General features: G+C 33.3%; 1 protein-coding gene across 1 annotated transcript in view; it reads right to left on the bottom strand.

The window, feature by feature from the left end:
- Positions 1-12,539, bottom strand: part of LOC105248042 (cytochrome P450 4C1) — a 31,760-nt gene that overhangs the window by 17,281 nt on the left and 1,940 nt on the right. Inside the window, 2 exon segments of the mRNA XM_025409305.1 lie at positions 826-916; positions 1,177-1,286. Of these exon segments, the coding sequence (XP_025265090.1) occupies positions 826-916; positions 1,177-1,286 (201 nt within the window).

Below are 12,539 nucleotides of genomic sequence, written 5' to 3'. Positions count from 1 at the left end.
TTTGCAACTTATATATCTATTCCAGTGTATACTTGATAAGGACCACAATCATATGGTCGAAACGTCGTATTGAATAAATTATATTTCTGGCTAGTTTGGTCGACTACACAATTTCATTTAACCTTTTGTAAATTCAACTAGCGATATTAAGCTATTTACAAATTACATATTTTTTCTTAGAAACAACTATGTTTTTTTTTTACATCAATTGATTCCTCTCATTATTTTATGCATAAAAATATTAAGATAAGATAATCAAAAAATGGATATTTTATTAGATATTTTATGGTTTATGTAAAATTGAGAAATTATTTCAAGCCTCATAACTCGGAAAGTACTTAATAAAAACTAAATTAATTATAGTATTTTGGAAAGCTCTCGAGATAAGCTATAAGAATATGTATAAAAAAATAGGGGGTTCTGTTTAAGAAATTGATGATCTTGACGTGATCTTAACGATACTCTTCAAGTCATAGTAATATTACTGTGTAATGCGTCTCTTAAAATCCTACAATTTTTGTCTGAAATATTTTCCCACTTCTAGGACCTCTATTTTCGAAAATAATTGACCGTTTCTAGACTTTTAAACCACTCTGTATATATATGTAATGATAAAATTATATATATTCCTCAATATATTTACGTTTGCATTTAAGCGTAAATCTCTTTTCTAAATTAATTAGCTTATAAGTTATGTAAATTTATTATTTAAGATAATATTAGAATTTAATCGAAAAATTTTATTTCATTAAATTTTATTTCTATAATGGAGACAAGCTAACAAATTATAATATTGAAGTATATCCGAAAAGTTATTAATATTACCTGTGCTAGTGAGAAGACCTGTGCCAAGCCAAGGATGTAATAAGTTATACATTTTACTTTTTTCGATGTGTTTAGTGCTGCTTAGTATGATCTGAAATTACAAAAGATTGAGAGTAATAACAGATGTTAAGCATGAAATATTAGTTTATTGTATAGCATTCATTCCGAGATATTCAAATAATTTAGTTAAAATTTCTCATATTTTTTATTTTTATCTTTAATGATTTCCTCTTTTTATTTTTTGAAAAAACATTTTCTTACAGACAAAAATTTTCTTCAAATGCAAAATTTTTAAATTTAGCTATATCATAATTCATTTTCTAAAATTGAATTTCTTTTATATTTCATTACTTCCAAATCATCTGGATGACGAATAGATACAGTAGGCTTAAAGAAAGCCCAAAGTTTTACAATGGGATAATATTTGTCAAATGTGATATGCATCCATTTCCATTGTTCTTCTGAAAATATAAAAAAATATTATAAATATTGACACAATATTTTAGGTTAATTTTATTATTATTGCAAATAATCACTATATGAGCAGTCAAGTACATTGAAAACGATAATTGTGCATGAAAAGAATTTCTTTTCCGATTTGCTTTATTTTTAAATATGTTATAGGGGAGATCTTCCCGAGTAATTTCGTATATATATATTAGGAGTACAAATAAGTCTCCGCCGTTTTTTATCAAAAATTGAGCATTTATTGTGAAAGAACGGTATCTTATGTTTTATTCAAAGTATTGTCCATCGCTAGCCACTACTTTTTCCCATCTTTCTGGCAGCATACGGATACCGGGTCGGAAGAACTCTTCATCTTTGAGGCTATCCACAAATCGACCCAATTTTTGGTATCTTCATATGATGTGAAGTGCTGACAGACAGACAGGCCACGTGCCGGATCAATCGGAACAAGTGATAATCCGAAGGGGCAATGTCTGGTGAATACGGCGGGTGGAGTAGGACTTCCCAATTGAGTGTTTCCAAGTAGGTTTTGACCGGCGCCGCAACGTGGACGAGCATTATCATGCAGGAGAATAATTATGTCGTGTCTGGAGTAGTAGTGGGCGCGTTTTTCCTTGAGTGCTCGGCTCAATCTCATCAATTGTGTTCGGTAGAGAGCCCCAGTAATGATTTCGTTCGGTTTGAGCAACTCATAATACACCAAGTTTCTTATCATGAATATTCGGCTTAGCTGTCGATGTTGAAGCATGGCCACATGGTCCCCACGATTTCCTCTTCTTTGGGTTATCGTAGTGGATCCATTTTTCATCACCAGTGACTATACGATGTAAAAAACCCTTTCGTTTATGCCTGGCAAGCAGCATTTCACATGTGCAAAATCGACGTTCAATGTTTCTCGGCTTCAATTCATATGGAACCCAATTTCCTTGCTTTTGAATCATTCCCAACGATTTTAAACGATGTGAAATTGCTTGTTGAGTCACTCCTAATGTAAGTGCAAGTTCTTCTTGCATTTGGCACGAATATTCCTCCAATAATGCTTCCAATTCTGCGTCTTCGTACACTTTCGGCCTTCCGCTATGTTCTTTGTCTTCGACGTCAAACTCACCGTTCTTAAACTTATGAAACCACTCACGACAACTTCTCTCACTTAAAGCAGCCTCACCATATGCTTCTACAAGCAATTGATGCGCCTCAGCTGCAGATTTCTTCAAATTAAAGAAGTAAATCAAAAGTTCCCGTAAATGACGCTTATTCGGCTCAAAACTCGACATTTTTGCACGAAAAAAATTATGTGATGCTAATACAAAATCGCTAATATTTCAAGGTTATGGTGTTGCCAGATGTCCAACCTTATGATATGACGTTTTACATCTGATAATTTCAACCATGACTTACTGGTGAGGCCATTTTTTGTCAAACGGCGGAGACTTATTTGTACTTCTAATATATATATATATATATATATATATATATATATATACAGAGTGTCCGTCAATTTTCGACCTTGACGAAATAAGGAAGATTGACTCAAATTAAAAAGGAAAGACCTGTATGTAAAAACCAAGTGGCCATACAATTTTATGTGTTGTGCAATATTTATGTGAAACTGGGTGTCGTGCATAATATCGGGATAACTGGTCCAGCAGTGTGCCTTCGTGTACGAGATGAAGAAAGGATTCTTGAAGCATTTTATCAACGTATCATTATCAACGTGAGCAATACATTTTATCGAGGGATTTTCAATCACGGATCAATTTTTGTAAAGGTACTATCACCATCAATTTTTTACATTTAAGATACATTCAGCGTATAGTAATGGCATTTTGAATAATTTTCAAATTGAGAGTGGAATAGGCCTATGGGGGAAATCACTATAACAAAAGCGCACCATGGTATCTACCGCAAGGTGGTGTGGAAATAATAACGCATCATTTTCTCGTCACTAAAAAGACAGGCCATTTTCGGCGCGATATTGCGATATATCGCAAATCACCATCATATCTCGGAGAGCGACTGCTTTGCCGCGCTCGTAATATCAGATTACGGTGAGACGATTCTCATCGCCGCGCGGTTCTACTCACGCAGATTGGCCGATCTCCTTTATTTAATTTTTCGTTAATTATTGCGACAATCACAAAACAATAGAAGTCCTTCCTTCTTAATTTGAGCCAATCTACTTCCTTATTTCGTCAAGGTCAAAAATTGACGGACACCCTGTATAAAGGTCGGACTCAAATAGATAGATTTGGAGATATAGGCTGAAAAGGATAAAAATAATAAATTTAAAAATAATTTTAATAGAATATATGTATTTGTAACTTTGCTTCCTCTTGCAAAGTACATGCGGGAACACCGCATGTTCCGCCCTCCTTACGGAGGGGCTCCACTTTCAGAAAATATAACTTAATCTAACCAGTGTCTGAAGTGTGGAATAAATCTAGCTTGGCATAGAAAGTTATAAATTTATATAAATTACATGAACCATGTGAAGTAAAATCTCATATGTCAAGGTATTTCCTACATTTCAGACACTGGTTGGGTTGGTTTATATTTTCCGAAAGTAAAGCCTCTCTGTAAGGGGGGCGAAACATGCGGTGTCCCCGCATATACTTTGCAAGAAAAAGCAAAGTTTACAAATACATATATTCTATTAAATATATTTCCTTAAACATATAAGACATGGTAAAATTATAATATCTACATTTATTTGCGACTTTCCATGCGAATTTTTGTATTTATTATTTTTATCCTTTTTCAGCCTATATTTTCAAAACTATTTGAGTCCGACCTTTATATACAAGGTGTTTCATAAATGGTGGGTAAAATTACAGGAATGGATTCCTCATACTTAGAAAAGAAATAGTTAATCAACATAGGTCCGGAAATGATTAATTTTTGAGTTATTAAGATTTTTATAATACAAAATTTTGTTTCATTTCTCATCTTAGAAGTTCTTTTATAGGCATTAACAATGTTTTTCAAGTTCGGCGGCCTGAAAAACATTGTTGATGCCTAAAAGGATTTTTAAGACGAGAAATGACATAAAATTTTGTATTACAAAAATCTTAATAATTCAAAAACGGTAATTATGCATAAAAAGAGCCCGTCTTCACACAAATGTGTCATTGACATATGTTGTCAAGGTCATATCTCTAATTAATATTCTGAAGGTTTTAACCGACGGTCGTTATTTATTAAAAAGTTATTAACAAAAGAATTTCACAATTTTAATGCTTTTTATCCTCGAAAATATTGATTTGAGAAAAAAAATTTTAAGCAAAAAATAAAGCTGAAAAATTCTACAAAAAATGTTATATGCATTTTTTTCGTAGACCTACTATTTTAGTTGTTATATAAAAAAATTATAATTTTAAATACATTTAATACAATTTAAATTTATATAGAATTTAATATAATTTAATACAATTAAAAAATATCACAAATGTATGTACATACATACACATACACACACACATACGTGTGCGCGCGGGGGGTGCAAGAGGAGCCTTCGGCCCCCTCTCCCGCAATCACCCTGCCAGTAGGCAAGGTGGACCTCGCTTTACAACTTACAGTATATATCCATTGTGATTGAACTCTTCGCAATGCGTGTCCTACTGGCAGGGTGGTTGTGGGAGAAGGGCCGAAGGCCCACCCTTGCACCCTCCACACGCGCGCGCGTGTATGTGTACACATACATTTGTGATATTTTTTAATTGTATTAAATTGTATTAAATTCTATAAAAATTTGAATTGTTTACCTTTTTTTATTTATCTTTAATTTACTTTTTTTTGTGTTTTTCTTTGACTTACGAGTTCGATCGCTATTTTTAAGTTTCATATTCGTGTTCAGGAGGTAAAAATACGTAGAAATTAGGTATTCTTATCTATTATTTCATATGTAGATAGTTCATAGATTGGTTTTTCGAAGGTTTACCTTATATTTGTATTTATTATTTTTATCCTTTTTCAGACTATATCTCCAAAACTATTTGAGTCCGACACTTATATATATATGAAATTACTCGGGAAAATCTCTTCTATAACATATTTAAAAATGAAACAAATCGTGAACAAATAAAGTAGAATCTTTATATCAATATTTCTCACATTTATTTGTTATTAACTTTTGAATAAAGGACGACCGCCGGCTAAAACCTTCAGAATGTTAATCAGGGATAACACAGCATCTTCACAACATACGTTAATAACACATTTGTGCGAACGTGGCCTCTTTTTATGTATAATTACCTCACAAACTAATCATTTCCGGACCTATGTTGATTAACTTTTTTTTCTTCTCTAAGCATGAGGAATTCATTCCTGAAATTTTGCCCACCACTTATGAAACACCCTGTATATATATACGAAATTACGGAAAGATCTCCCCTATAACATATTTAAAAATAAAGTAAATCGGAGAGGAAGCCCCTTTTATGCACAATTACCTTGAAAACAATTTAACAATAATTAAGATTATAAATATTATTGTGAAAAGATTTAAACTGATAAGTTTGAATTATTTTAAAAATAAGAGCTTGTGAAATTTTAGATTTGATTAGTTATAAAAAGCAGAGTAGGATTTGATTTTTTGATGAAAACGAATCTGGCCGCAGCCAAGTTTTTTTAATTAATTTTTTTTTACTTTTTTGTTTTATATTAATTTTCAGTTTTCGACTTGTAAATAAATTTTTAATTTTTTAATATTATTATTTTTGAAAATTAAAACAACTATTTTGTATAATAGAGTTTTCAATTAAAATATTTCTATTTAACTTGTATAAATTTTCTTTCTTGTACTTCTATTTATCTTATACATATTTTTATTTTCTTAGTTAGTGCAATTTTTTTATATCATTATTTTTGTAGACAATACAACAGTTGTAAGTATACAGAGTATAACAAAAAAGTCGGCACTTCGGATTATCTCGAAAAATATAGGTTGTACAAAAAAATATTTTAAATAAAAGTTGTAGGGATTGAAATGATCTATTTATTGATCAGTTTGACTTTGGATAGTTGTTTGAAAGTCACATGAAAGTTACCTTTATTTCTCAAATGCAATCTCTTACTTTTTATTACACATTCTTATAGCTTATTTTGAGAGCTTTTCAAAACACTATAATAAAGTATTTTTTCATTGAGTACTTTTCGAGATATGAGGTTTGAAATAATTTCTTAATTTTACATAAACCATGAAATATTTAGTAAAATATTTTGTAATTATTTACTTTAAGGGAATAACGTCTCTATTGACTTATGTTATAGAGGTCACTCTTCTGAATAATCTTCATAAGGTTTTAGCTGTCGCTCGTTGTTTATTAAAAAATTATTAACGAAAAAATTTCTACAAATTATATGCAACATGCGACTATATGAATTCCTAAGTAATGTTGATTTGACTTCTAAAAAGGTCAAAGTTATTTTAACTTTCTATGCAAAGTTAGTTTAATTTTCTATGCGAAATCCACTTCACATCATCCCTGAGACAACGTGAAACGAGGTATATTATTGTATGGTTCCACATGGGTTTGCAACTTTCCATGCGAAACGAAGTTTACCCCACACCACCCTTGAGTCAGCGCGAAACGAGGTATATTATTGTATGGTTCCACATGGATTTGTAACTTTCCATGTGAAGTGAGAAACCATAGATCTCGTTTCGCATTGATTCAGAGATAGTGTGAGGTAGACCTTGTTTTGCAGGAAAGTTGCAAACCCATGTGGAACCATATAATAATAGACCTCGTTTTGTGACTCAGAGATAGTGTAGGGTGGATCTCGCGTGTACTTTGCAAAGTTTACTCCAGAAAAAATAGAGATGTATATTGAAGGAGGTCGGACATGTCTACGTTCATTTAATCAATGAGCGACAGAATTCACTCGTGGTAACGACATCGACGCATATACTGTGGAGAGAGCATTCATTTTTCAGCCCAACGAATAATAACGCTAGAAAACAATATTCGCAGACTAGAAAAATATGTGAGGTGCAAGTGGTTGGATCGGAAATCGAACCCGAGTTTTTCACTATCCGGGTAACTGCTCTAGACCACTGAGCTATCCAGACCTCATACCTAATGCTGCTTTTTAACACAGGATATGCTACTCCAGAACGATGTTTTGGTATCTTGCTCGATGGATGCAATGCCGATTGCTATAAAGAATCCTTGAAAAGGTCGCTCACTGATCAAATAAATGCCGGCATTCGCTTGCACTGCATGCTGGCTTCCGACTGGCCTTCCGTAAGAAACGGCGAGCATAACACGTCGTAGAGTAACCACATCCCCCAAGATCCCTCTAGTAAATACTAAAATCTCCATTGTGCCAAATAGCAGTGGCGGATGAACCTTAAATAGGGCCATAGGATCGTGGCAAGCCTCCAGAAAAGATAGAGATGTATGGGAGAAGGTCGGACGTGTCTATACGGCCATTTGATCAACAAACTTTAAGAGTCAAAGTAAAATGTATACGCATGGATACAGTGGATATCATCCCCTTGTGGAAGGCTCCACTTTCGAAGGGTATAACCTAATCCAGACCTATTTCTGATTTAAACCAAATTTGAATTTTATTGTCTAAAGAATCATTGAACACTTTTACATAAATAAGAATCGAAAATACTACGATTCATATTTATATAGATTATACATATACTATCCCACACGGAACAAAAACCTCTAATGGATGTCCACTAGACGTCTACCATGGAGATTTGAAATCTCCATTAGATTTGTAGATGACATCTACCATGGAGATAATATGGATTTCTATTAGAGATATAGTTGCATGTAGAAACCTGTCATATATCCATAACAAATGTCCAATAGACATCCATGATGGATTTGTAGATGATATCTACATGGAGGTAATATGGAGTAATATGGAATTCTATTAGAGACATATGTATGTAAAAATCTATTATATATCCATAACAGATATCCAGTAGACATCCATGATGAATTTGTAGAAGATATCTACCATGAGAGGTAATAAGAACTTCCATTAGAAATCTATTCAATATCCACCATGGACATAGATGTCGTATGGAGTTATGAAGGTTGTATGGACGTCCATTGGAAATCAAGTTCTATGTGGGTATAGTTCTATCTACACGGTGTCAATAAAACTTACATTCGATTTATAACTTCTTATGTTGATAACTTTTCAATGAATCACGAGCAACAGATGAAAACTTCTAAAGGTTACTCAGAAAGATGACCTCTATAACATAGTCAAGGTCAAGGTTATCAGAGGTTACTCTCCTAAAGTAAATAATTATTTTGTGTTTTCTTTACACCAATTGATTCCTCTCATTATTTTGTACATAAAAATATTAAGATAAGATAATCGAAAAATGAATATTTTTACTAGATATTTTATGTAAAGGTTTATATAAAGTTAAAAAATTATTTCAAGCCTCAGAATTCGAATTAAAAGTACTTAATGAGAAATAACTTAGTAGTGTTTTGGAAAGCTCTCGAAATAAGCAAGAATATGTAATAAAAAATAGGAGATTCCATTAAAAAAATTTAAGATAACCTTATTTCGACCTTGGCGATGCCATCCAAACTGATAAGATTAGTAATAGAAAAAATTTATAAACAAAAAAAGTTTCACGACCCGGGAAAGAAAGTTTATGTTTAATTATATATAATATAATTTTGTAAGGATTTTAACCTCATCTATTCATATATATTAGGTTGGCCAATAAGTCCGTGCGGTTTTTTTACATGTGTGTTAAATAATGGATAATTTTTACATAGAAGGCAATACCTTTAATCAATAATGTATTGGTCCTTTTGATCTACTATCTTTTATCATCTTTCAGGCAGTTTCATAATTCCTCGTTCGTAGAACTTCTTGTCTTTTTCGTCGAAAAACTGTTTTAAATGTCGTTTGTCTTCTTCAGAAAAGCGCCGTCTATTCAAAGAATTTTGTAGGGAGCGAAATAGGTGATAGTTCGAAGGAACAAGGTCTGGAGAATATGGAGGATGCGGTAGGATATCCCAGCTCAGCTCCAATAATTTTTGCCATGTTTGTAAAGACGTGTGTAGTCTGGCGTTGTCGTGATGGAAAACAACCCCTTTACAATTCACCAATTCTGGACGTTTCTTGTGAATCGCTGCGTTTTATTTATCCAACTAGCCACAGTATACATTTGAATTAATCGATTAATCGTCTTTATTTTGTCTTGATCAATCTCTGGCTCAACTGGTCGGGCCGTGTGGTAGTGTGTCTTGGATAGAAAAATTTCCGGAACGAAATTTTGCAAATCATTTCTGGCACACACGTTCTTTCACGGTATTCTTACCATATACCGCACATATTTTTTTAGATGTTTTTGCCTTTGTTAAAATAAAACGCATGGACTTGGCCAACCCAATATGTATATATAAATATATATATATATAGGTATATTATATCTATATATATTATATCTATATATTATATCTATATATCATAAAGGTATGCATAATGCGATTTAATTATATATAATTAAAAATAATTTTATATATATATATATATATATATATATAGATATATATATAGATAAAATATTTAACTCAACATAATTAAACAATAATATAATTTATCTATCTATTTCACAAAATTAAAAATTGTGTATACAGGGTCTACCAAAAGTGTGGAAACCCCTAAATATCTCGGAAAATATACGTTTTACAGAAAAGTGTTTCCAACAAAAGTTGTAGGGTTTAAGAAGATCTATATACTGATTCTATCAGTTTGACCTTGGATGGCGTTGTCAAGGTCAGGTCAAGGTCACATTGACTTTTTTAAATGACACCCCCTACATTTGATTGCATATTCTTATAGCTTAATTCAAGAGCTTTCCAAAACACTATAATAATGTTCATTTTTATTAAGTACTTTGCGAGTTATGAGGGTTGAATGATAGAGTAGCGCCGGTATTAACATTATCCAAGGTGTACTACATGGAGGTTACTCGCTCGGATTTGCATCTGTTGTGTGTGTGATCCAGCTAACTAAGGCAAGATCGATTCCTCAACATATCCTCATATTTCGCTGAAGTCAAATTGCCAAAAAATTGCTCCATAAAACGTGTATGAAACGTCTCGTTAGTTCCTTCATTTACCGCTATGTGACGCACTACATGCAGTCTAACTCGCATTTAAAATTCAACTAAGAATGTATAAAGCTATCAAAGAACGAGCACCTTCTAACTTCAGCTTTGAGCAAGCAGAAATTAATTGTTATCGTCCAAATACAACGTACGATTAATTAAAATTAAACGTTTTAAAAATGGGGCTGGCGACTTGTCGGGAACGTGAAAGAATCACTATCCTCATGATGCGTGGATGGGGTGATAACGAAAGATCGTTCTCTGATGTCGTTCGATTATTTAATGACACGTATCCGAACCGTCGAATTAATAAGTCCACTGTGTTAAAAACAATAGAACGTTTTAGACAAACTGGTAGCGTAAGAAATCGCTCTAAGTCAGGAAGACCATTGTCTGCAACCAACGAAGAAAAACAACTTGATGTTCTGCAGACATTTATTGAAGATCCCAATTCTAGTGTTCAGAGAGTCGCTCAAACTCACGATATTGCTCCCATGTCGGTTTGGAGAATTTTAAAGAAGAACAAGTTCCATCCATATAAATTGCAATACGTTCAAGAATTGCAAAACGGAGATGAGGAGCGTCGTATACATTTCTGTGAAAGAATGATGGCACTAATAGATGTCCGGCCCATCTTCCCTTATCAAATTGTTTTCACAGACGAGGCAACTTTTACCTTAACGGGAGAAGTTAATAATCAAAATTTTCGTTTCTGGTCAGATGAGAATCCGAATTGGGTGCGGGAAACTCACACACAACATCCACAAAAAATAAATGTATGGTGCGGAATAATAGATGGCTATTTAATAGGGCCGTTTTTTTTTGAAGAATATTTGAACGCTCAAAGGTATGAGAGATTACTTGTTGATCAAATAATTCCAGCCATACAGAATACTTTTCCAAATAATTTCCAAGAAATATGGTTTCAGCATGATGGAGCTCCTGCTCATTTTGGTGCAGGACCACGTCGTATTTTAAATGAGACTTTTCCGCTACGGTGGATAGGAAGAAGGAACGGAAATGAGGGAGGAGAGGATTGGCCACCTCGGTCACCAGATCTAACTCCTCTTGATTATTATCTATGGGGATATCTGAAGAGTAAGGTTTACAGAACAAAACCTAAAACCATTCACGAATTGATACAGCGAATAAGGGATGAAATGGCTTTGATACCTTTTGAAACGAATCGTAAAGTCATTTCTACATTCTACCAAAGATTAGCATATTGTCAGGAAGTAAATGGCAGCCACTTTCAGCATTTACTTTAACACATTGAAACACATTTGCAATCGTTTGGTGCAACCTAACCTGATCTCTGTATACACGCACCGCACGCACGCACACGCACACATTTCGAACAATTATTATGATAAATGAGCATCCACAAATTTATTTACTGTTTACTATGTCGATTGCTTTCCAGGTCTTTAAATGCTCGATTGTAATTTGGTTGGGTCTTTGCTTTTGCTGACTGGATCCACGACCGATCTTGCCTTAGTTAGCTGGATCACACACACAACAGATGCAAATCCGAGCGAGTAACCTCCATGTAGTACACCTTGGATAATGTTAATACCGGCGCTACTCTATCATTCAACCCTCATAACTCGCAAAGTACTTAATAAAAATGAACATTATTATAGTGTTTTGGAAAGCTCTTGAATTAAGCTATAAGAATATGCAATCAAATGTAGGGGGTGTCATTTAAAAAAGTCAATGTGACCTTGACCTGACCTTGACGACGCCATCCAAGGTCAAACTGATAGAATCAGTATATAGATCTTCTTAAACCCTACAACTTTTGTTGGAAACACTTTTCTGTAAAACGTATATTTTCCGAGATATTTAGGGGTTTCCACACTTTTGGTAGACCCTGTATATACAGGGTGGGCCATTTTAAGTGATCCACTCCAATAACTTTTTTATATTTGAATGTACAACAAAATGTTTCAAATAAAAGTTGCTTGACTTCGAGGGGGATAGAAGATGGGTGGCAAAAATTTGACCTTGGATAATCATTTGAGAGTCACATAAAGGTTACTTTCAATTTCTTAAATGGAACCCCCTATTTTTCATTGCATATTTTTGTAGCTTATCTCGAGAGCTTTCCAAAACACTATAATTAAGTACCTTTTCATTA

The sequence above is a fragment of the Camponotus floridanus genome, unplaced genomic scaffold, assembly GCF_003227725.1.
Source record: "Camponotus floridanus strain SB8 unplaced genomic scaffold, Cflo_v7.5 scaffold254, whole genome shotgun sequence".
NCBI classification, from domain to species: Eukaryota; Metazoa; Arthropoda; class Insecta; order Hymenoptera; family Formicidae; genus Camponotus; species Camponotus floridanus.
This window is presented reverse-complemented; position numbering and strand designations above follow the sequence as displayed.